Source organism: Palaemon carinicauda, chromosome 33, assembly GCF_036898095.1.
Source record: "Palaemon carinicauda isolate YSFRI2023 chromosome 33, ASM3689809v2, whole genome shotgun sequence".
NCBI classification, from domain to species: domain Eukaryota; kingdom Metazoa; phylum Arthropoda; class Malacostraca; order Decapoda; family Palaemonidae; genus Palaemon; species Palaemon carinicauda.
The window spans coordinates 31,328,805-31,349,718 of record NC_090757.1 but is presented as its reverse complement, the minus strand read 5'-3'; the positions used below and the strand labels follow the sequence as shown (position 1 = coordinate 31,349,718).

At 35.9% G+C, this 20,914-nt stretch overlaps 1 protein-coding gene across 16 annotated transcripts in view; it reads right to left on the bottom strand.

The window, feature by feature from the left end:
- The window catches only part of LOC137625917 (transcriptional repressor p66-beta-like), a 517,558-nt gene that overhangs the window by 48,057 nt on the left and 448,587 nt on the right, over window positions 1–20,914 (bottom strand). For 7 of the 16 annotated variants that reach the window (XM_068356905.1, XM_068356916.1, XM_068356914.1 and 4 more), the window contains exons 1-3: window positions 11,755–11,908; window positions 7,663–7,913; window positions 7,446–7,466 (exon numbers count right to left, since the gene is read on the bottom strand). The exons of 1 other annotated variant lie outside the window; for it this stretch is intronic. In XM_068356905.1, the coding sequence (XP_068213006.1) occupies window positions 7,446–7,466; window positions 7,663–7,679 (38 nt within the window). In that variant the 5' untranslated portion in view covers window positions 7,680–7,913; window positions 11,755–11,908. 8 more of the 16 variants (XM_068356911.1, XM_068356906.1, XM_068356907.1 and 5 more) reach the window with 8 other exon arrangements.

The following is a 20,914-nucleotide window of genomic DNA, read 5'->3' as shown; positions in this document are numbered from 1 at the left end:
ATTGGTATTAATTAATTTTTCTTTTCTAAACTGCCTACAACCTGTCTCGCTTTCATGTTTAACTTCTTACACAGTACTAACATTAAATTACATCTTTCATACATAAAAGAGGAAAACTTCAGAAAAAAGCAAGAGAGAAATAAGATAGAATAGTGTGCTCGAGTCTACCCTTGAGCAAGAAAACTAATCCAAGACAGTTAAAGGCCATGTTACAGAGGCTAAGGCACTACCCAAGACTCAAAGCTAGAGAACAATGGTTTGATTTAGGAGTGTCCTAGAAGAGCTGCTTTTTTACCATAGCTAATGAGTCTCTTCTACCCTTACCAAGAGGACAATAGCAATTGAATAATACAATTGCAGTAGTTAACCCCTTGAATGAAGAACTGTTTATTAATCTCAATTTTGGGGTATGAGGACAGGGGAAAATGTGGAAAGAATAGGCCAGACTTTACGGTGTATGTGTAGGTAAAGACAAAATGAGCTGTAACCAGAGATAGGGATCTAATGTAGTATTGTCTGGTCAGTCAAAAGGCCCAAGATCACTCTAGTAGTAGTATCTCAACGAGTGGCTGGTGCAAGACTTTAATCTTAAAGGCAATCAAAAGACGCTCTCTCCACCAAAGAAACGTAAATATTAATCAAAGGTCTAGGAAACCCTTTCAATTGCATCTATGCCACAGCTTCTTTCTTATTTATCAAGCAATTTCTACTTTCACAGCATTTGCTGTTAATAAGAAAGTAAACTGGTACACACCCATTCCCTTTATCTTGGTCACTACTAAAATAAATATGGTTTCCAACAAAAATATTCAATATACAAAAGTAGCACATACATCATTCACTTCCGAATGTAGAGATACCAGAGGATCAAACACCTACAGGAAGGTTAGACAAACAACCACCATATGCCCAACCTACAGGACATAAAAAGTTTATCTCAATGTAGACCTTCCTCTCTAGAAAAATCCTCAATCAAAATAGAAATTAGGAAGAAAACTCCAAAAATATGTATTGAGGTACTAAGATAATTGTACAATTTTGATGGACTGTCAACTCAAAAGCTACAAAAATCTATTGTATGAAACAAATCTGGCTCAAATAACACTAAAAGGCATTCTACTGCACCAACACAATATGACTCAAGAACATTGCAGAGGATACAAATGTTCTTATAATCTTAACAAAAAGGGTCGAGGCCCTAAATCAAGGATGGTAATTTGCTTAACTGAGCAAATGATATTTAAAGATAAAAAAGAAAATTGAAGTACTGTATTTATAAACTCCAGTAATTCAAACTTTATAATTTTCCCGGATTTCAACTATTCAAATTGTGTTTACATCTCGGTTTGTTAATAATCATCTCAAGTTTAGGTCTGAGGCCACTACATCATGGAGAAGTGAGGTGATGCATCATATTAATACAACTGTATTGCAATAAATCTCATTATGACAATATGCTTCATTTTAGAGAGTATCTCCACAATCCTATATTCACGTGTGGTATAACCAATTTATTAGAATGGAGGGAAAGCATTAACTCACTTGGGATAGTTAAAACCTACTTAACATCAATAAAGAGATTTTTTCATTAAATTCCTCCAATGCTATTGCTTTTGAATTCCTGTCTTCTACTGTTTACACTTGCTACAACTTTGGGATAGTGACTGACTTGGTGCTTCTCTTATTTCAAGTAGCATGAGAAACCCCAAAGATAAGGTTTACTTCAAATGCTGACAGCAATGATAATCTTCCCTGTATCTAGGACTTTGTCATATAGTATAATAAAGAACAGGCCAGAAACACAAAGTAAATACAATAATGGAAATGTGCTTATATACTCAATACCGGTACCTCTATATTTCCCGAAATTCATCACTACAAAAATTGAGTGATGATACGGGAGGAAAACTAACAAATTCCCCTTACATTTAAGCTAGTATGCTTCTAATAGTCACTAAGAACCTGATTTATGCAGGAAGCACACACACAATTTGATACCCTTCTAAAATTTTGGCTAATCCATTTGGCTGCACTTACAACTTATGGGAAGTTCATTCGTATAATATCAAAGTTCTTATGGATCTAAGAATTATTATTCCAACAGGTGAAAAAAAAAGGTCTTTACTTGGTTTAAGGGTAAAATTCTCTCACAAAGTAGAATATGAAGCCCCCCCCCCCTTTTATACAGCTTTTGAGGTGAAGAACACAAGTATGACCTTGGCGTTGACAAGAGCTATGAGAAGAGGGCCTTTACTAACTTTTTTTTTCCAACCAAAATAAATATATAATTATAGATTAAAATCTACAACTAGACACATTCAAATACCACATCTACATTCTTTTAAGGTGCATAGACTTGGGAAGAAAAATTAATTGAATCTAATAGCTCGGTTGCTACCAAGTAAATATCAGGTGCCCATTTACTGTAGACCTATATCCTTCCATGACAACCTGTAATATTGTTTAAGGAGTTTTAAAAAGTTTATAGGCCTCTATTCATACAATACTGTGCTTAAAAAAAAGAGCACATCTATCCTGGGAGGATGCAAATTAGGAGGATCCAAAGGTCTGGAAACCTCCCTAGGGACAATGTTGTGATGGGGAATGACATAGTCAAGGTTTAAACAAGTTAGTAACTACCCATTCTACACCGGTCTGGGAGGACACCTCTCCCGACTTGAGAGTTGGATTTCCTGGATTTAGGCTATATTGTATGGCGCTGGGACCTGCGAGACCATTCAGGGTCCGGGCTGGAGTAGGTCCTTGAATACTGCCAGACACTTGAGGCAAAGAATATGAAAATTAGCTATCCTCTGTTCCATAGACTAGAAATGGAGTTAAGCCAAGACCGCATTACTAGCCTTATCTGATGCCTCGAAAACGAAGGGAGGACCCACTCTCCTTGACCTCTTAAACTAGTGCAAGCCAGATGATTTAAGGAAGGCCAAGATGCTAATTCAACATTCCAACAGATAGAAGTAATGTCACCTCACTGAATAATAGATGATGTCTATAAACATACCATTTGCGAGAATTCCCAAATACACAAGGCTACAATAATAATAATTCATTTGCCTTTAATATACCTGAAAGGGAAATTTCAAGGACTAATTAGTTATCTAAGCATAGAAAACAAACATCTATGAATAGCAACCACTTCACAAATAGAGCTCTGACTATTGTGAAGAATAGGGATATGCTTAGGGCAAAGAACAACATATAATTGACAAGTCTTCCATATGAAAACTTTTGAATCCAGAAAAATGGTAAGCATCTTTTCCAAGACGAATGCTTCCCTCTTCCGTACATCTATAAGAGGAATGAAAGTGAACTTAGCCTGTATATTTATTCAAAAAGCATCCAAAATATCAAGCCTTAAAAAAGGCACTGTCAAATGCAATTAAAAAGAGTATTTCCAAGGAAGCTTCTATTCTATAGACCATGAAAGTACAAGACTTACCATTTGATAGCATCACTAAGTAAGTTTGAATCTATAATGAACTTCTTAACAGAACATAAAAAAACAGCAGTTAGTGTTCCTAAGGAGTAACCCATCCCAGAATTGACCACACACAACATTGCGAAAATAATCATACAAGGCGTAACTGAATGTAGTATAGCTGTTGACTTTACAGAATGAAAGCAGGAAACCTTGTCTAACACCTGGCACAGGTGATATCTCAACAGACAACAGATTATCTTGAAGCACAGTATGAAAGAGTATACATTATATACAATGGTAGTGGCTTTGCATCTGCAAATTTAACATTTGCACCAAGGCCAGCATTTTTCTACGATGCAAATATGGTGGTTCTTTAGTTATACTGTGCAACTAAATAGGGTTTCTTGTGTTGGTTACCTTAGTTTTTTTAAAGGAAACCCATTAACCCTTTTACCCCCAAGGTAATTAGAGCACATTTTGCTATATTTTTTTTAAATTGCTCTAACAGCCTTAATTTTTGTCATAGAGACATCATGTTGGTCTCATTCTTTTGGAAAATGCCTGAAGTTTCTCATAAAGTTATCAAAAACATGTAAATACCAGTGTTTTGCAAGAACGTACCGGTACGTCCTTTGGGGCCGAAAGGGTTAATGGGTGTTCAGAAACTACTACACAGTATACATAGGGCTATACTGTACACACGTACAAAAGTACATACTAATATCCCGAGACCTGAACAGCCGAATCAATTACAGTGTACAGCACTGCACCAACTATAACCTAACTAGCATGCTGCTTAAAAGTTTGATGAAAGTTTCATCAACAAATGCAATAATTACAAACCTATACTGTACAGTTTATGAATCAATAGTAATGAATTGTCAATTGTCACGCTACAAACTCACTTTAATCGGATGCCAATTTAAGGAAATGTCTGCTCTACATTTACTAGATTAAACCATATTGGATTAAATGTAAAAAAAATGTGGACAAGTTAAACATTGAAACATGCACTGAAATTATTTTCATGCAATAGTGTATACAAAACACATGTCAAGCATATATACAGAACCAGTATAGTATTTTAAACAGTATTTAGCTTGTAATGACACTCGGTACTATAAAAAGCAATTACTTATACAGTATACAACTTGCATTTACTGAAATCTATCAAGGAGAATTAAGTTTAACATGAAAATACTGCCTTTATCTCTTCAGTCAGACCAATGAACTGCAATCATGAAATTTCAAAGTGATTCTTTTCATGCATGTACTGCACATTATTTCCCCTAAAATACAATTCCAGAGTAAAGATGTGCGTAACTGATGTTTCTTGTACACTTCCACCATTGGAGTCTTTCTCCCCTCAAAAAAACGGTCTGGGAAATTTGCATATAAAATAATAACACTACTGTATTGAACTCTTGTCAGATGCTTTTGCAAACTCCAGTGGCAGTTTTGATAAATGATACTGTTTAAATTTAGCTTCCAGTAAAGTGTCGAGCACTCGGTAGGTATGATTCCTCTGTTGTTTCAGACTACAGTACCTGTACCTTACCTTTGCTTTCAAGTGCTAGGTTATAGAGGTATCATTTTACTTTTACTTTACAGTTCAGTATAAGCCATGCCATACAACAATGAAAACTAAAAAAAAAATTCCTGTAAATTATGGCTGTATATGGAAAAAAAAAAAATGCAGCCAAAACCCCAAACTAATCTAATTGAGACCTTTAGGTAGTGTATCTTGGCCATAAAAGCACAAAATAGTTTTGCAGCAGTATGGTCACTGACAATATATTTAAAATTGCAAAAATAATCAGCCACAAACATGAATTTTGGTTTTGACCCAGTGCACTGTATCAAGTTTGACTGAATCCCCAATAAATGGCTGTTCTTGCATAAAACGTGCAGTTTTACATAATCTTCAATAGCTTTGTGGATTGAATTTTAATTTGGGTTATATAGCACAGTACACTACTAGGCCCAGGGATGTAATTCAGTACTAAGTGCATCTAGTATAGAGCTACACTATGATAAAAGTTAATAAAGAATAACAAGAACAGATACAGTAAAAGCATATATAAACAAAGTGCAGCAAACAGCCAAAGGAATGCTGCAAAGACCTTCAAATCCCGTAATCTAAAGAGCACTGCATGTGGTGCACTAACAGACTGACCTCCTACAGGGTAATAGCTGCGTATTCTTGTATATTAAGACATTGGAAAATGGGCATTTCTTACAGGAATAAATAATGCATCATTACATCTGAACATCACTAGCAATTAACAGCAACATGCTAAACAAAACAGGAATTCTAAATTTCAAGTTTTGTTATACTGGCGTTAACCTGTAAAACTTATTTTCCTTTATTCTTTCTTTCCAATATGAGGCATTCTAGAGGTTCCTATAACAAGTTCTGATTATGAAATTAGCATACAGTATTTATCAACTGTCTTCTCAACACTAGCATCAAAATTCCAGATGAATAAAAACTTTACTTTCAACCTTCCTAAGTGTTCTATGGTTGCTAAAATTTGACATTTCATGAAAAAAGTATAACTAATCTACACTATACACTTTCTGACAGCCTACATTCTTCATATTTGCGCAAACTTCTTGACTTAGGACCCAGACAGAGCCTTAACACTAAGCAGTTATTAGCTTCTCAATTTCAATTAATATGAATAATGGACGACAAATTACTAACATCTCCTACCTAAATCCTTTTTCCAGGATTTTAGTGATCAGGGCTGTACTAAACCTAACTCTTTCCTCGTGTATTATTAGCAAGACGCTCTATATGTCCTGCCTACAAGCAACTTCAAAACTTCTCCAATCATTCAAACACCTCTTGAAGGCATTAATTACCAGTATATTTCCCCAAAGGGATACTTAACCTACCCTACTGACTGCTAACCTTTCCTTACATATAATTGAACAGAAAATTTTCATTAACAAATCTAACTCTTACAATCAAAACCTTGTACTGTAACTACAAGTAGCTTAGCAGAACATCAACCTCATCAATTATTGATGACCCAATCCAACACAAACTAACGATGCAGTACGATACAGTAGCAATAGGCACAGTGTCAAGAGTTGAGGGTTTAACAGAGGCTTTGACAAAACAATCTATAGACTTGCCAATTCTTTACTTTTCCTTACAAGTGATCTAGTCTGAATTAGTTTTAAATCATTTTGTTTTTTCTGTTTAAGATATAATTTACTATGTTGGATTACCTTCTTTAAAATTAGCCTTAAAAAGATATTCATTTAAATTGAGAATGTTTTCTTAGTAAAGGATACAAATGGAATCCTGTTGGGTATCATCACAAGTGAACTACCCAACTATATTCTGTCACTAAATATTTAACCCCTGACTTCATAATTCCTAAGAAATCCTCCATCAGAAATTTTGTCCAAGCACAATGGAATCATGCCCCACGGAATAAAATGCTAAATATTCAAAAATATAGAGAAATAGACTACTGTACCAGAAATGAGTACAGGCAATCAATACAGTTCAACTACTTTCAATATAAGGGTTATGTATATGGGGAAGACCTTATTACAACCAAGATATTCTTATAAACCTTTTAATATATATAATCTGTAAAAATGGTGACCAGACATACCCCAAAACAACATCCAATAATAGAAATACACATGGCAGAACTAAGTAACCATACAACACAGACACAAACTACTACCAATTCTACAGTACATGGAATTTTATCCCTAATGTAGTTACAGAAGACAAAATTATCAAGCCATTCTTATGTTTAACCAAAATATTTCTGGGAACTGCACACGAACAATAAATAATTACTTTGTTTAGTATGATCAAGTGTCATACTTTATTCTTGAGTAACACAAGACTCTTCCCTTCTACAAACTGTTTTTGCAACAATTTATTCCCAAAAACATTCAGGTATAACTAACTGCTTCTTAATGGACATACACTGACGTACTAATAATAAAGTCAAAGTTAGAGATTTCTCACCTCATATCACCTACAGGTAGGCTAAGTTATGCAAAAGAAGATTTTGTTAATTTTAAGTGCTGGTATGGGATAAGGTAGGCTATATAGTACAACAAAAACATTCAAAATTACTGAAGTATTACCACATGAACAAATATCTGGCTTGAGAAACTACATTAATACTTTTCTCCTTTATACATAACTAAACACAAGGGATAAAAAAAAATTAGTTTCTTACCTCACACTAAGATCCATCGTTTACTGCTATTCTCTCAACGGCTTTCAATATCTTAGGGCATTTTCCTTTGTGCTAATATCACTCAATTTCATAACCACAAACCCTTTCTCGCTTGTAAACAAGTCTTATGTATATAATAACTGGGCAATGTTTACTTTTATTTGCCTCTTTTCAAAGCACCACATGGTGACCACCAGACAGTATTTAACATTAGCACTTATCACCTGATTTTTATCAACTGTTTCACTTCACTAAAGGAAAAAAAAAAAAAAAGTTATTCAAATTGAAATATAAAAAACATTGCAAATTCACAGATCACTTTAAATAAAAAAAACCCATTCATATAAAATTTTGAAATCCACAATCACAATCGGGCATTGCTTGGTAATTGACCAAAACTGGCTTATATCAAAGAATTAACCAAAGTTAATTTGAAGAATGTCAAGACTGACCAAATAAAGTGTCAATGGAAGTGGGGACTGATTTATATATATATAAAAAAAAATATGTATATGTATATATAGGCTATACAGTATATATATATATATATATCTCTGCCCCCCCCAAAAAAAAATTAAAGACTTTTAAACAGAGGCCCTACACGTAGAAAAAACTCAAATAAAAATCAAAAGCTCCATATAAAAACGATGAAAATGGCACCCAACAGAGAAAACCCAGTACAAAGTACTAAAACAAGATAAAGGTCAGTTGAAAAGTTCAGAATACCAATAATTGAATGAAGAATTAACATTATGAATGATGTGTCATTTACCACATTCCTATACCAAAAGTTTTTTACTGTATGGCACTTGAGGACAACCCATATGGGTCTTTCTTTAGTAGCAAAACCATTAATAAGATAATGAAACCTACACAGTACTGTACTACAATGCTATACATTCTACGAGTCTCAAACAGCATCATCAACTCAAGGAAATTGATATACTACAAAGTTATTTGTAACAATACAGTATTGCAGAGTAGTTCACTCAAGTTTTTGTATTTAAACTGAGTATAATAGTACAGTATTCACAATTATGTCTAAAGCAAATGTAATTAATGCTCTTGATTAGGTTAACTTCAAAACAAAAGCTTACAGTGCATTGATGCAACTGGTAGGCGGAAAAAAAGCACTTGGTGTTGTGTTGCTGGATAAAGTTTCAAAGTTAATGTCTGTTCTACCATATTTGCTAGGCATCAAAACTGATAAGATTCTTTTGATAGTACTGGACAACTAAACCAAAAAGTTACATAATAATGCAACTGAAAAAGTACAATGGAGATAGACATTGAAGACTTCATATTGATATTGGAACTAGGGTTATTTCTCTATATTTACTAACTCGGCCTGATATACTTGTCATTTGTACTACATAACTTATAGAAGTTAACTTGCATAGGGGTAGACATATGGCACTGCACAAAGAAAAGTATACAATGCTCTACTAAAAATCAGCTTCTTAAAAAAAAAAAAAACCTTCATTGGTGATCCAAATACTGTACTGTCCTAGTGAGCTTTTGCTTAAACTAAAACCTATATCCTTTTTTTTACGGAAATCTATCCAATAACTTTTTTCCTTCTGCCAGGTAGTATTGTTTTCGTATCTGGTCTTCAGTTGTTGACTTTCATCTTAATTTCTTGAACAACATCTTGTTTATTAAATTCCTTATCCCTGATCTGGTTATTAACATCTATCACAGTTGATGCATGTGGCAAAAGATTTTTCACGATACTTTGCATTCCTAACTGTACCATCTTGTAAGTAGTGCTGGGCAAGCAGTCCATTTTGACATTCTGCTTTCATCATAAAGCTCAATAAGATAGTATTCTATTAGTTTACTACACCTACAACCTGATTGGGGGAGTCTGGTAGTTGAATCGATAGGACTTCAGAAGTTAAAACTTCTTGTAATTGCTTTTCTGAGGAACAATTCCAATTTCAGTTATGACTTGACCATTCCATCAACATTGATACTGGTCTTAATATATTTCAGTCATTATTTTATTGCCATTTATTTTAATCATTACCTCTAAACATCGAATTATGGTTGTGCTTGGCTGGTATGAAAAAAAAAGCAATAAACATACCAAGTTGCCAAAGAGAATCACTACTGTGATGAACTATATTTCAAATGAAACAAAAACACTTGGAAAGGTACAGGCCTAAATGAGGTAGGACACAGCTCACATCATTATTGCAAGGAAGAAACAAACAGATGCTAGCCCTGATCACGAATTGCAAAATGTAACGTACATCCGAAACATTTTAATTGGTTATAGAACAACTGACATTTGAATGCACAATGAAAATATTGATTTTTAGAAAAGTACTGAATTATGCGAGCAACATAGACAGCAGCAAAATTTCATTCGAATGCATGGCACCTGATCTATTAAATCGGTTACTCTCTCAATCAAACTTCAGGACGTTTGTTTAATTCTTAAGCACAAATTTTTATTGATCTGAAATGAGAGAGAGAGAGAGAGAGAGAGAGAGAGAGAGAGAGAGAGAGAGAGAGAGAGAGAGAGAGAGAGAGAGAGAGAGAGAGAGAGAGAGAGAGAGAGAGCATTCCATATTTGGAAAAGAAAAACAATTAATACTGAGCAAGTTATCACTTATGACAAGGAGTAATTTATATTACAGTGCAGTCAGTCAGACTCAACCAAAGACAAGTTGGGGTACAAGGAAATACATGTGAATGGAATAAGTAGGTTAAAAACAAGATAACTCTGGATAAGAGGACCTTGGTTGTCCTATATAAATAAATATAAAAAACCAAAGCCTAATTGCAATTATTCATGAAGAACTATGGTTTTGGCTGTGACCTTGCTATTGACTCACCTTCTTAACTAATAAACCAGAAAGTTTTGATACTAGGTAAATCAGATGGTACAACTTGCTACAGTCGATATCTTAAAAAAACTTAGGATAATAATTCCACGATGGTATAATCTCACCCTCCTACAACGTTACTGAATGGTAACACTATTGATGTAAAGTCTAGACTATTTGTAGGTGGGTTAATACCTGACCTTGGACTGCCTAAGCTGACCTTGACTTCTCAAAAATGTCAGTTCTTACTGCTTAGAACTGCAACAAACCACTTTCCATCAAAACCATTGATGATGAAAGTTGTGTTTTAGTACTAACCATAAAGGTGGCCTACACCTAAACTCCTATATTTAACTAATACTAACTTAGGTGAATAACTAACAATTATACAAATTCATTGCTTTGAAAATACCATTAAGCAGGTTCTTCACGAAATATACTTCCCATAAGCTATTCGGGCGTTGTCGCAAATTCATACCGTAGGGTTAAATCTCTAGCCCTATTTCAGTGACAGGATATTAATCTATTGATAAAATCATACACAGGCTAAACTAGGCTGGCCATATTTATACGAAACGTAAAATTATGGTTCAAACCTCGCGGTTGTACTTACTTCAGTTAAAAAGTTGTTTACCAAAAAGTTATCATAATACGGAAAGATATCAATACAATGAAAAACATCTTTTGTAGAACGTAACAAACGACATTATTATTATTATTACTATTACTATCCAAGCTACAATCGTAGTTGGAATAGCAAGATGCTATAAGCCTAGGGGCTCCAACAGGGAAAAATAGCCCCAGTGAATAAAGGAAATAAATGATGAGACCAAATTAACAATTAAATCATTCTTAAAACAGTAGGACAATAAACAGCGTTTAAAGACAGTCAGCACTGTGGAAAGGAATAATCTTTTAAAACAAATACTTGAACCACTCATATTCCCCCCTGGGTGAAGTCATGACCCACACCGTTTCCCTAGTTCACACAAGGCAAACTTTCTCCACACGAGTAGAAAAAAAAAAGAAACACGAACAAATTTTACATGCACTTCTCGCTCCATATTGTTGCACCAATTCACATCCAAACAACAATTTGTGTTGATATCCACTGTTGTTTGGCCTCAACATTGTTTGCCTTCACGTTGTTGTCGGCCGGTGATGAAAAATTATACCAATATCAACCACTTATCCCCTTTAAGCCAATTCTTGCTCGAGAGAGAACACGATCTTAAACTATATTCCACAAGGCACATACCACCACACACAATTCCAAAAAACGTTCCGCAGTAACGTTTACGATAACGTTCACCGATAATCACGGAAAATAAGAAACACAATGCTCAAAAAAGCTCTAGATTCTCCGGCATAAAGCTTCTTCTCACGGCGAGCGCGCGAGGTTGACTGACCAGAGCATCTCCCCCTACCCCCCACCAACCACTCGCATAGACACCTATTACCTATTATCCCATAATATTACCCCATTACGGTATTAGCCGTTATTATTACGCTTCCATAGACTTTAACATCATATCTCGATAAATAAAAACGCACAGCACCACACAAAATGAACAACGGACACCTGAAGTAGCAAATAGTGTACTTATATCCAAAAAGGAAACGGAAATGTAATGATCTGCCCGTGAGCAACACTGGGAGATCCCCCCCCCCCCCCCCCGTCCCGTCAGTATCACTCCCTCCAGTCCTCGAATAAACCTCCCCCCCCATTCCTGGTACCCACCCCCTTCCCCTGCAAGCGTCACCCAAAATCACTTTTCAAGACAAACTGAGACTCTTCTCAAAGCCACTTCCTTATTTTCTCTCACATTTTTTGTCACTGGTTCCTTCATTTGACTCGCTGATTTATTCATTCTTTTCATTCACAATATCCCCCGTGTCACATTCATCACTAATTCCTCACTTGAAAGACACTTAAAATCCCCAATGGCGTGTACACACACACAAACACACTCACAACAAACTCATTAACAGTATCATGACAGACTTCGTAATGGCGGAAAGAATCGAATGTTATCACTCACAATATTTACATTCCAAATGCTATCCCTTATTGCCCATCACAAATAAATCATAAAATGCACACTAATATTTTAGAGGGGTTCAAAGTTCGAAAAAAGTTTGTATTTATGCACTTCCGGAGCGTTAAAAAAAAAAAAATCTCTGGAACATGATCTATCAACTGGCTTCCTTTGCGACCTTCCTTTGCGTCCTTTGTCGGGCCGGCGAACTCTTTCTTTGCTTCACCTCACTTACGGCCGTTTTTCTAACTAGCGGCCCACTTGTGCCTTATTTCTTGATAATCAGGGCACTGTACGACTCACAAGCTTTGCTACGACACCCCACATGACAGGGTTTATACGACTTGATGACACAGCGCGGGGGTCAATCGTTCAAGGACTGAATTTGTGCCAACAACCATATCGATTCTATTTCACAACAAACACAAACTGTAAACTCTTCCCTTTGGTTTAGGTCACAGGGGCTAATTTACACTGAACACGTGCTTCACCTGGTCTCCACACCCACCCACCACCACCACCACACCTTCCACTTCCACAATATCAACCGGATTGGACCGCACGCCCAACCAAGCACCGTACATGTGGCAAAAATTAGGAGATAATCCGGAGCGCGCCCACGACCAACATGGCGCCTTGTCTCCGGTTAATGGCTACGGGGCCGCCCCGCTGGACGCACGGACTCCCGCGCACACCCCCACCCACCCATTCATACCCATTACTTTCCCCATTACTTTTTAATCATTTCTTATTTTCAATTTTCGGACCCATTCCGTAAATGGCCAATTGAAACTTTTGAGGAGTTTCTACGAATGTTTATTATTGTTAATTTGTTCTCTTCAGTTATTTATTTCCTTATTTCCTTTCCTCACTGGGCTATTTTTCCCTATTGGAGCCCCTGGGCTTAGAGCATCTTGATTTTCCAATTAGGGTTGTAGCTTGGATAGTAATAATAATAATAATAATACACTTGATTGACGAGATTGATGTAGCAGCAAGTCGCTCATTGTCTAAGTGTCTTTGCATGACTAATTTCCCGACAGTTCATTTGTAATTAACCACAATGTAATTACTATTTTGTCAGACCACCTTCCCTTCTATATCGTGTACCAAAGCAAAGTTACTGTTCGCGCTAAAACGTCGCTCTTCGGAGCGCTAAGTTCTTTCCCGATATACACAGTTAAGGTTATTTTTTTCAGATACGAAATTTTTGCAAAAAAAAAAAATAAAATGCGATTTCATTTACCCAAATTGCTAATTACTAACTGTACTAAATGAGGCTATACATGAGCATGTTGCTCTTAAAAGTTTTTCCCCAGGGTGGCATTAGTTAAACCAAGCGGAAAATTTCGTAGACGAAGTAACTCCGAACCGCAATGACAAAAATGATGTTTGAGAGATTGACAGAACAACTGCATGGTGTTGAGAAATCCCGGTTGCTCTGTAGGTAGGGTCGCAGCGGTACTGGCGTGTGTACATATGTAGGTGTGTTGCGGTGTATGTGCGGGGAGAAGGTTGCCGTGGGGGGAGAGGAGGGGGGGTATCACCAGGGCCATCGGAGCCTTGGGGTGGTCGGTCCTAGGGGAGGGGTAGGTCGTAGGGGAGGGGGTAGCGTGAACCTCGCTATGAAGCATCTGCAGCTAGCGTGCCGACCGCCTACACTCACGACCCCATCACTGCTACCATTTACCACAGCTACATAAAAATGCTTATTTCGATCAACCCATTTCTCTAACTAGGAACCATTCTCCTGCAGCATCGCTCGAATTATCCAAGAGAGATGATGTTCCCCCGCGATACGGAGTGCATGGAGAGCAGCATCGCGTTTCGAAAAAAAAAATCCTTACATGAAAAGTATAGCAAGAGGACCGCCACTTTAAAAACACATGACAAGCACACAGCAGTTTCACTCCGAGTAGAAGAAGAAGAAGAAGGCGGCCCCGTCACTGCCACAACCAACCAACCAACCATCCTCTCCTCCTCCTCCGGCCATCCCCGCTCCTCCCCCCAACCAGGACCCGATCCACGCATCCCTTAGGCACCCCTCAACCCGTAACACCAAACACACACACACATACACAACCCTTGGGTCACTGCTACCATGGTACCCCCTACCCCCTTTACTGACAATTACCACCCTACCCCGCTCTTCACTACCCCCTTTTACCTCGCATCAAGATAAGAGAACATATAGCTGAGATAGTTCAACTCTCTCTCTCTCTCTCTCTCTCTCTCTCTCTCTCTCTCTCTCTCTCTCTCTCCTCTCTCTCTCTCTCTCTCTCTCTACGATAAAGTATGCCGTATACTTTAATACAATTATAAATTTGCAGGTTTATCAGTTCCCCATAAACCTGCAGTATGATCCACATAAAATATTCCCAAGACATTTAAAAAGTACAACAAAGGCAATAGACATAAGCGAACCCTAGGTACAACAGTGCCCTATCTGGGCCAAGGGTTCAAAGTGACCTGTAAGTGTTAAAAGATAAGAAAGAAAAAATAAAGATACAGATAGAATATAGAAAATAATTGAAAATTCAAGACTTCTTCTCTTTGTAGGGTCTTCAAGTCCTACAGCGTCCTTTACCAGCCAACAACCAACAGGCACCTCCCCCCCCCCCCCCCCTACCGGTCCCGCAACATCCGAAACTGGTTCTAACTGCTCCGGAAAATCGAATAGCTGTCACTTAATGAAGGCAATGTTTCATGTACCCACAAAAAGAGAGTTTATGCAAAAATGTTCATTAACGATCAAAAGGTTTCAATCACCTGACGCAAGTTTCAACTTACGACACCAAATGAGGATAATCAAATGTACTTTAGCGAAGTTCGGATTACGATGTTAAGTTTTTACAAGGTGCAGGGGAAATTCGGGAATATTATACACGAATCATTTAATAGTGAACCAGTGGGAGACAAGAAGGATAACGTGGCAGACCAAGAAACAACGGGAAAGATAATTATAAAGATTTAATATAGGAAACTCCGACCGACAATATATATATATATATATATATATATATATATATATATATATATATATATATATATATATATATATATATATATATATATATATATATATAATGCGTAATCAATGACGCGGCCAGCTTTGTAAAGCACCTAGACACAACGGTAGAGCAGAGGAGAGTGTAAAATGGAGGAGAATTATTGATATTATCGAGATGGTGACATTAGGCACACCCGTCGCGACTCGGAGTGAGAGAGAGAGAAATGGTGATGGAGGAAGGGAAGGGAGGGGAGGGGGGGGGGGAGTGGTGGTAAAGGAAGGTTACGGGAAACACACGCACAAACATAACGCTCTCGACGGCGCTTTTCAATTCCCTCTTAATAAAATAGCAGGCCAAAGCGAATCGATAAACAGGCAGCCTCTCCATTTTCACGCCAAGAAAATAATAACCTGTTAGGCCAAGCAAGTCGTCGTTTTATTTCCGCAACTAATTCACCCAAGGGCTTGTAATTCATATATATATATATATATATATATATATATATATATATATATATATATATATATATATATATATATATATATATATATATATATATATATATATATATATAATATATAAACCGTCACTCTCCACTGTATTCCTCATTTTTACTTTACATCCTGAAGAGGGTCGATGTTTATTGACCGAAATATAGTGTGATTTATTCATATTTCCTGTGTTTCTTTTATGGGTCTTTTTGAACAAACATATATATATATATATATATATATATATATATATATATATATATATATATATATATATATATATATATATATATATGCCTGTATGCATTCACACAAACCAAACGGCATTTATTAAGTGAAACAACCGCGTCTAGATGGTCGAACCGGATGGACACGTCATGCTGCTCTCGCGTCAGATAAAAGAAAAGAGGGAAAAGTAAAACATCACGTTGTTCGCTATCTTATTAAAACGCAGTAGCTGCTTAATTGCCTAAACATCTGAAAGTTCTGTCTTCTAAGGAAAATAAGGAGAAAAAATCCCAGTAATTGTATAAGAACGCCGTGTACCTTCGCATCAGAAGGGTAGAAATGTTAGAGACCACAATCACTCAGTCGTACGTGTGAAATGAGCGCAAGGAGGCCGGGCGGCCATTTGCAAGGCGTGAAGGAAGATTTTCACAGCGTGCGACCCCAAGTGGCGTAATGTTTAAAACACATCTATTTCTCATGGGCGCTCTAACGAAGGCTACACGCTATCCGCGCCTAAGGGCATGTTGCTGCCCTTTTAATACCAAATTCTTCCAATCGCTGTTTACAAAAGAGAGACCGAGGGCTTCCATCATTAATGAGATTAAAAGTCGCTTCTTACTCGAGGAAGTACACGGCTAACCAATAACTCGATGCGTCAAGATGTCACTCCTCCCCTACCACCACCACCCCATCCACCCATCCCATATTCAGTGGACCCTTCAGATACACGACTGTAGTTTATACCATTACAACCATATCGTTGCGATAACACGTTGCTTAAACATGTGATAGGTAAAATTACTGATAGTAACTATAAAACCAATATTTGCATGCGATGTATGATGCAAAACTCAAAGAAAAGGTAGAAATCAAGAAAAAAAAAAAAGGGTACTGGTTCAGAGTGATATCAGACGGTTGACTTCAAATCAGTTACTCCTGGCATAGTTTAAACCGGAGAAGACATACGACCCGGGGGGGGGGGAAGGAGGTATGGATATCAACGTGTAAACCCAGGAACCAAATGTCTGAAAGTTCACAGAATATCAAATTATTGCTATCACTATGTCACTACATAAGTTGCAAGGAAAAATAACAAATGACAATCTGCTTCACTTAAGTTTCATACGATAATTACAAATAAAAAACAAAATAATAATTATTATTATTAATATTATTATTATTATTATTATTATTATTATTATTATTACTTGCTAAGCTACAACCCTAATAGGAAAAGCAGGATGCTATAAGCCCAAGGGCTCCAACAGGGAAAACAGCCCTCTGAGGGAAATAAGGAAATAAATAAACTAAAAAGAAGTAAACAATTAAAACAAAAATTTTTAATAACAGTAACACAGTCAATAAAACTTTCATGTTTCAATTATTAAAACTTCAAAAAACACGAGGAAGAGAAATAACATAGAATAGTGTGCCCGAGTGTAGCCCTCAAGCAAGAGAACTCTACTCCAAGACAATGGAAGAGGCTATGGCACTACCCAAGACTAGAAAGCAATGGTTTAATTTTGGAGTGTCCTAGAGAGCTGCTTACCATAGCTAAAGAGTCTCTTCTACTCTTACTAAGGGGAAAGTAGCCACTGACAGGTTACAATGCAGCAGTTAACCCTTTGAGCAAAGAACTGTTTGGTAATCTCAGTGTTGTCAGATGTGAGGACAGAGGAGAATATGTAAAGAATAAGCCAGACTATTCGGTGTATGTGTAGGCAACGGGAAAATTGACATTAAAGGCGTCACTAGTGTTTATGTGGGCAAAAAGTCTCTACATTCTGGATACAGGTATCAGGGGAAACTCAGTATATATATATATATATATATATATATATATATATATATATATATATATATATATATATATATATATATATATATATATAATATAATATAATATATATATATAATATAATATATATATATACTATAATATATATATATAATATAATATATATATATAATATATATATATATATATAATATATATATATATATATATATATATATATATATATATATATATATATATATATATATGTGTGTGTGTGTGTGTGTGTGTGTGTGTGTGTGTGTGTGATGTTTCTCCATTTTATGAGTATACAGTAGGCTATACGAAAATGCATTTTGAATAATAACCCATATAGTAACTAATCTATTTATCTACAGGAAAATTCAACGTATATAATAAAAATATTAGATATGTAGATAAAGAAAGCGAATGTTAACAAGATTTTTCATATATAATTTTCTTAGCCAGGTGTTATTATCATTATACTAGTGTACGCGACCCGTCAAAAATGAAAAATGAATATTTAAATGTATATGAACACACACGCATCCTTTCTCACCAGGGTGCGACCACTCCTCTCCCCCTAACCGAGGGACAGGGATAGCTCAGCGTGACCGGAAAGAAATACATATATCTATATATATATAGTACAGCCGGAAACTTGCTCTTTATTATATAAATGAGATGAACATTCGGATGAACATTATATAAGTGAGATGAACATTCGGATGAACATTATATAAATGAGATGAACATTTGGATGAACATTATATAAGTGAGATGAACATTCGGATGAACATTATATAAGTGAGATGAACATTATATAAATGAGATGAACATTCGGATGAACAAACTAATAATCCAGTAAATTTCCAATCAATCAGCGACCGCAAGCGAAAGAAAAACCAGCTCTGAGGAAAAAAAAAAAATATAGGACTCCTGAAAGCGACAGGATTGGGTAAATCCTAGTCTGGCTCTGTTCCCTGGATCTATTACCAGTTTAATTAAGCCAAAGTCGGTCGCCGATCAAAAGGACAGACAGACCCTTTGAAATCTTTACTGAGCTGCTGTAGCCTCGATTATCTTCACCTGCACACATATGTACTGTAGGTGCAATATGTCCACGGTTTTTTTTTTTTTTTTTTCATAAAAGGCACGTGTGGCCATGGCGCCAGCATTATTACAACAATTAATTTTTAAAAATTGCAATTTCTCCGAATAGTGAGGGGTCATACAAAATCAACATCAATTACTACTGGTTTCATCCTTTCTCAAGATTTACTTCTTGTGCAAACAGCAGTTCACTGAACATGACTGTGGCAGCAAACGTGTCCAGTTTTTTTTTCTAAGGAGCTACCGCTTGTTACTTTAAATGGCCTAGTTCTCACACACACACACACACACACACACACACACACACACACACACACACACACACATATATATATATATATATATATATATATAGAGAGAGAGAGAGAGAGAGAGAGAGAGAGAGAGAGAGAGAGGAGAGAGAGAGAGAGAGAGAGAGAGAGAGAGAGAGAGAGAGAGAGAGAACAAATGCGGCAGTTTTTTTAGTCCACTACAGGAGAATGCCTCAGTTATGTCCTTATTCATGTCTGGGGTTTGACCAGTTTTCACCACTATGCAATGCGGATTGGTGATGGTGGGAGATTTTCGTCTGATCGCTCACATCAAATCAACAAAGTACGGGTGGCCCTGACTAGTACAGCTTTGCTGATCATGGCAATAAACAAACCCTTCCAGCACGTTAAGGTATCCATAATTGGAACATTATATATATATATATATATATATATATATATATATATATATATATATATTATATATATATATATATATATATATATATATATATATATATATAAAATATACTACAACTGGCTATATTACGTTGTCTTTATTTGCTATTGAAATCTATAAATCCTCCAACTCCTTATATAAAAAATAACCTTTATTAGAAGCTAGCTTCAAGTAGCATTAACCTTAGCGTCCATTTCAATAATGTCTTCGTTTTTACTGAAGTAACCGTCGATTGCACTCGCGTGGGGTAAAACGCATATGTACAGGGTATGCGTAAGACAGAATTTTACGCTCTAACTCTTTATCATATTTATTTTATCTTTCTAGAATTAAACGTACGATCGCTTTTTAAATGTACCTTATCATATTCTCTTATTATTATTATTATTATTATTATTATTATTATTATTATTATTATTATTATTATTATTATTATTATTGACACGCTAACCGCTACAGTCTTGATATCTCAAATAAAAATTCTCTCTCTCTCTCTCTCTCTCTCTCTCTCTCTCTCTCTCTCTCTCTCTCTCTCTCTCTCTCTCTCTCCTCTCTCTCTCTCTCTCTCATACGTCTGGTCATTCTCCTGAATGTTATAAGGTACATTCTATTACAACAACAACAACAACAAGAACAACAACAATAATAATAATAATAATAATAATAATATCTCTTCTTGTTCTGGCTAAATGCATAAATATTTCAAATTCAATCAGTTTCCTTACAGATTTTGAATAAAGGGAACAAAGTAATTTATTTGCAGTTAGAAAACACGACATTCAAAAGAAAACTATTATTATTATTATTATTATTATTATTATTATTATTATTATTATTATTATTATTATTACTTGCTAGCGTTCATCGTTTAAGGGACCCTTATAAGAAAAGTTAAAGAAAAATTGCCCACCCATTGCCTAAACAAGAGGAATTCCTAAGTAATCATAATGCATATCCAACAATTCTCATAAAAGTTATCAAGAGAAATATTAAGACGGATACTGACTAACGAAAGGCTTCTGCCTTG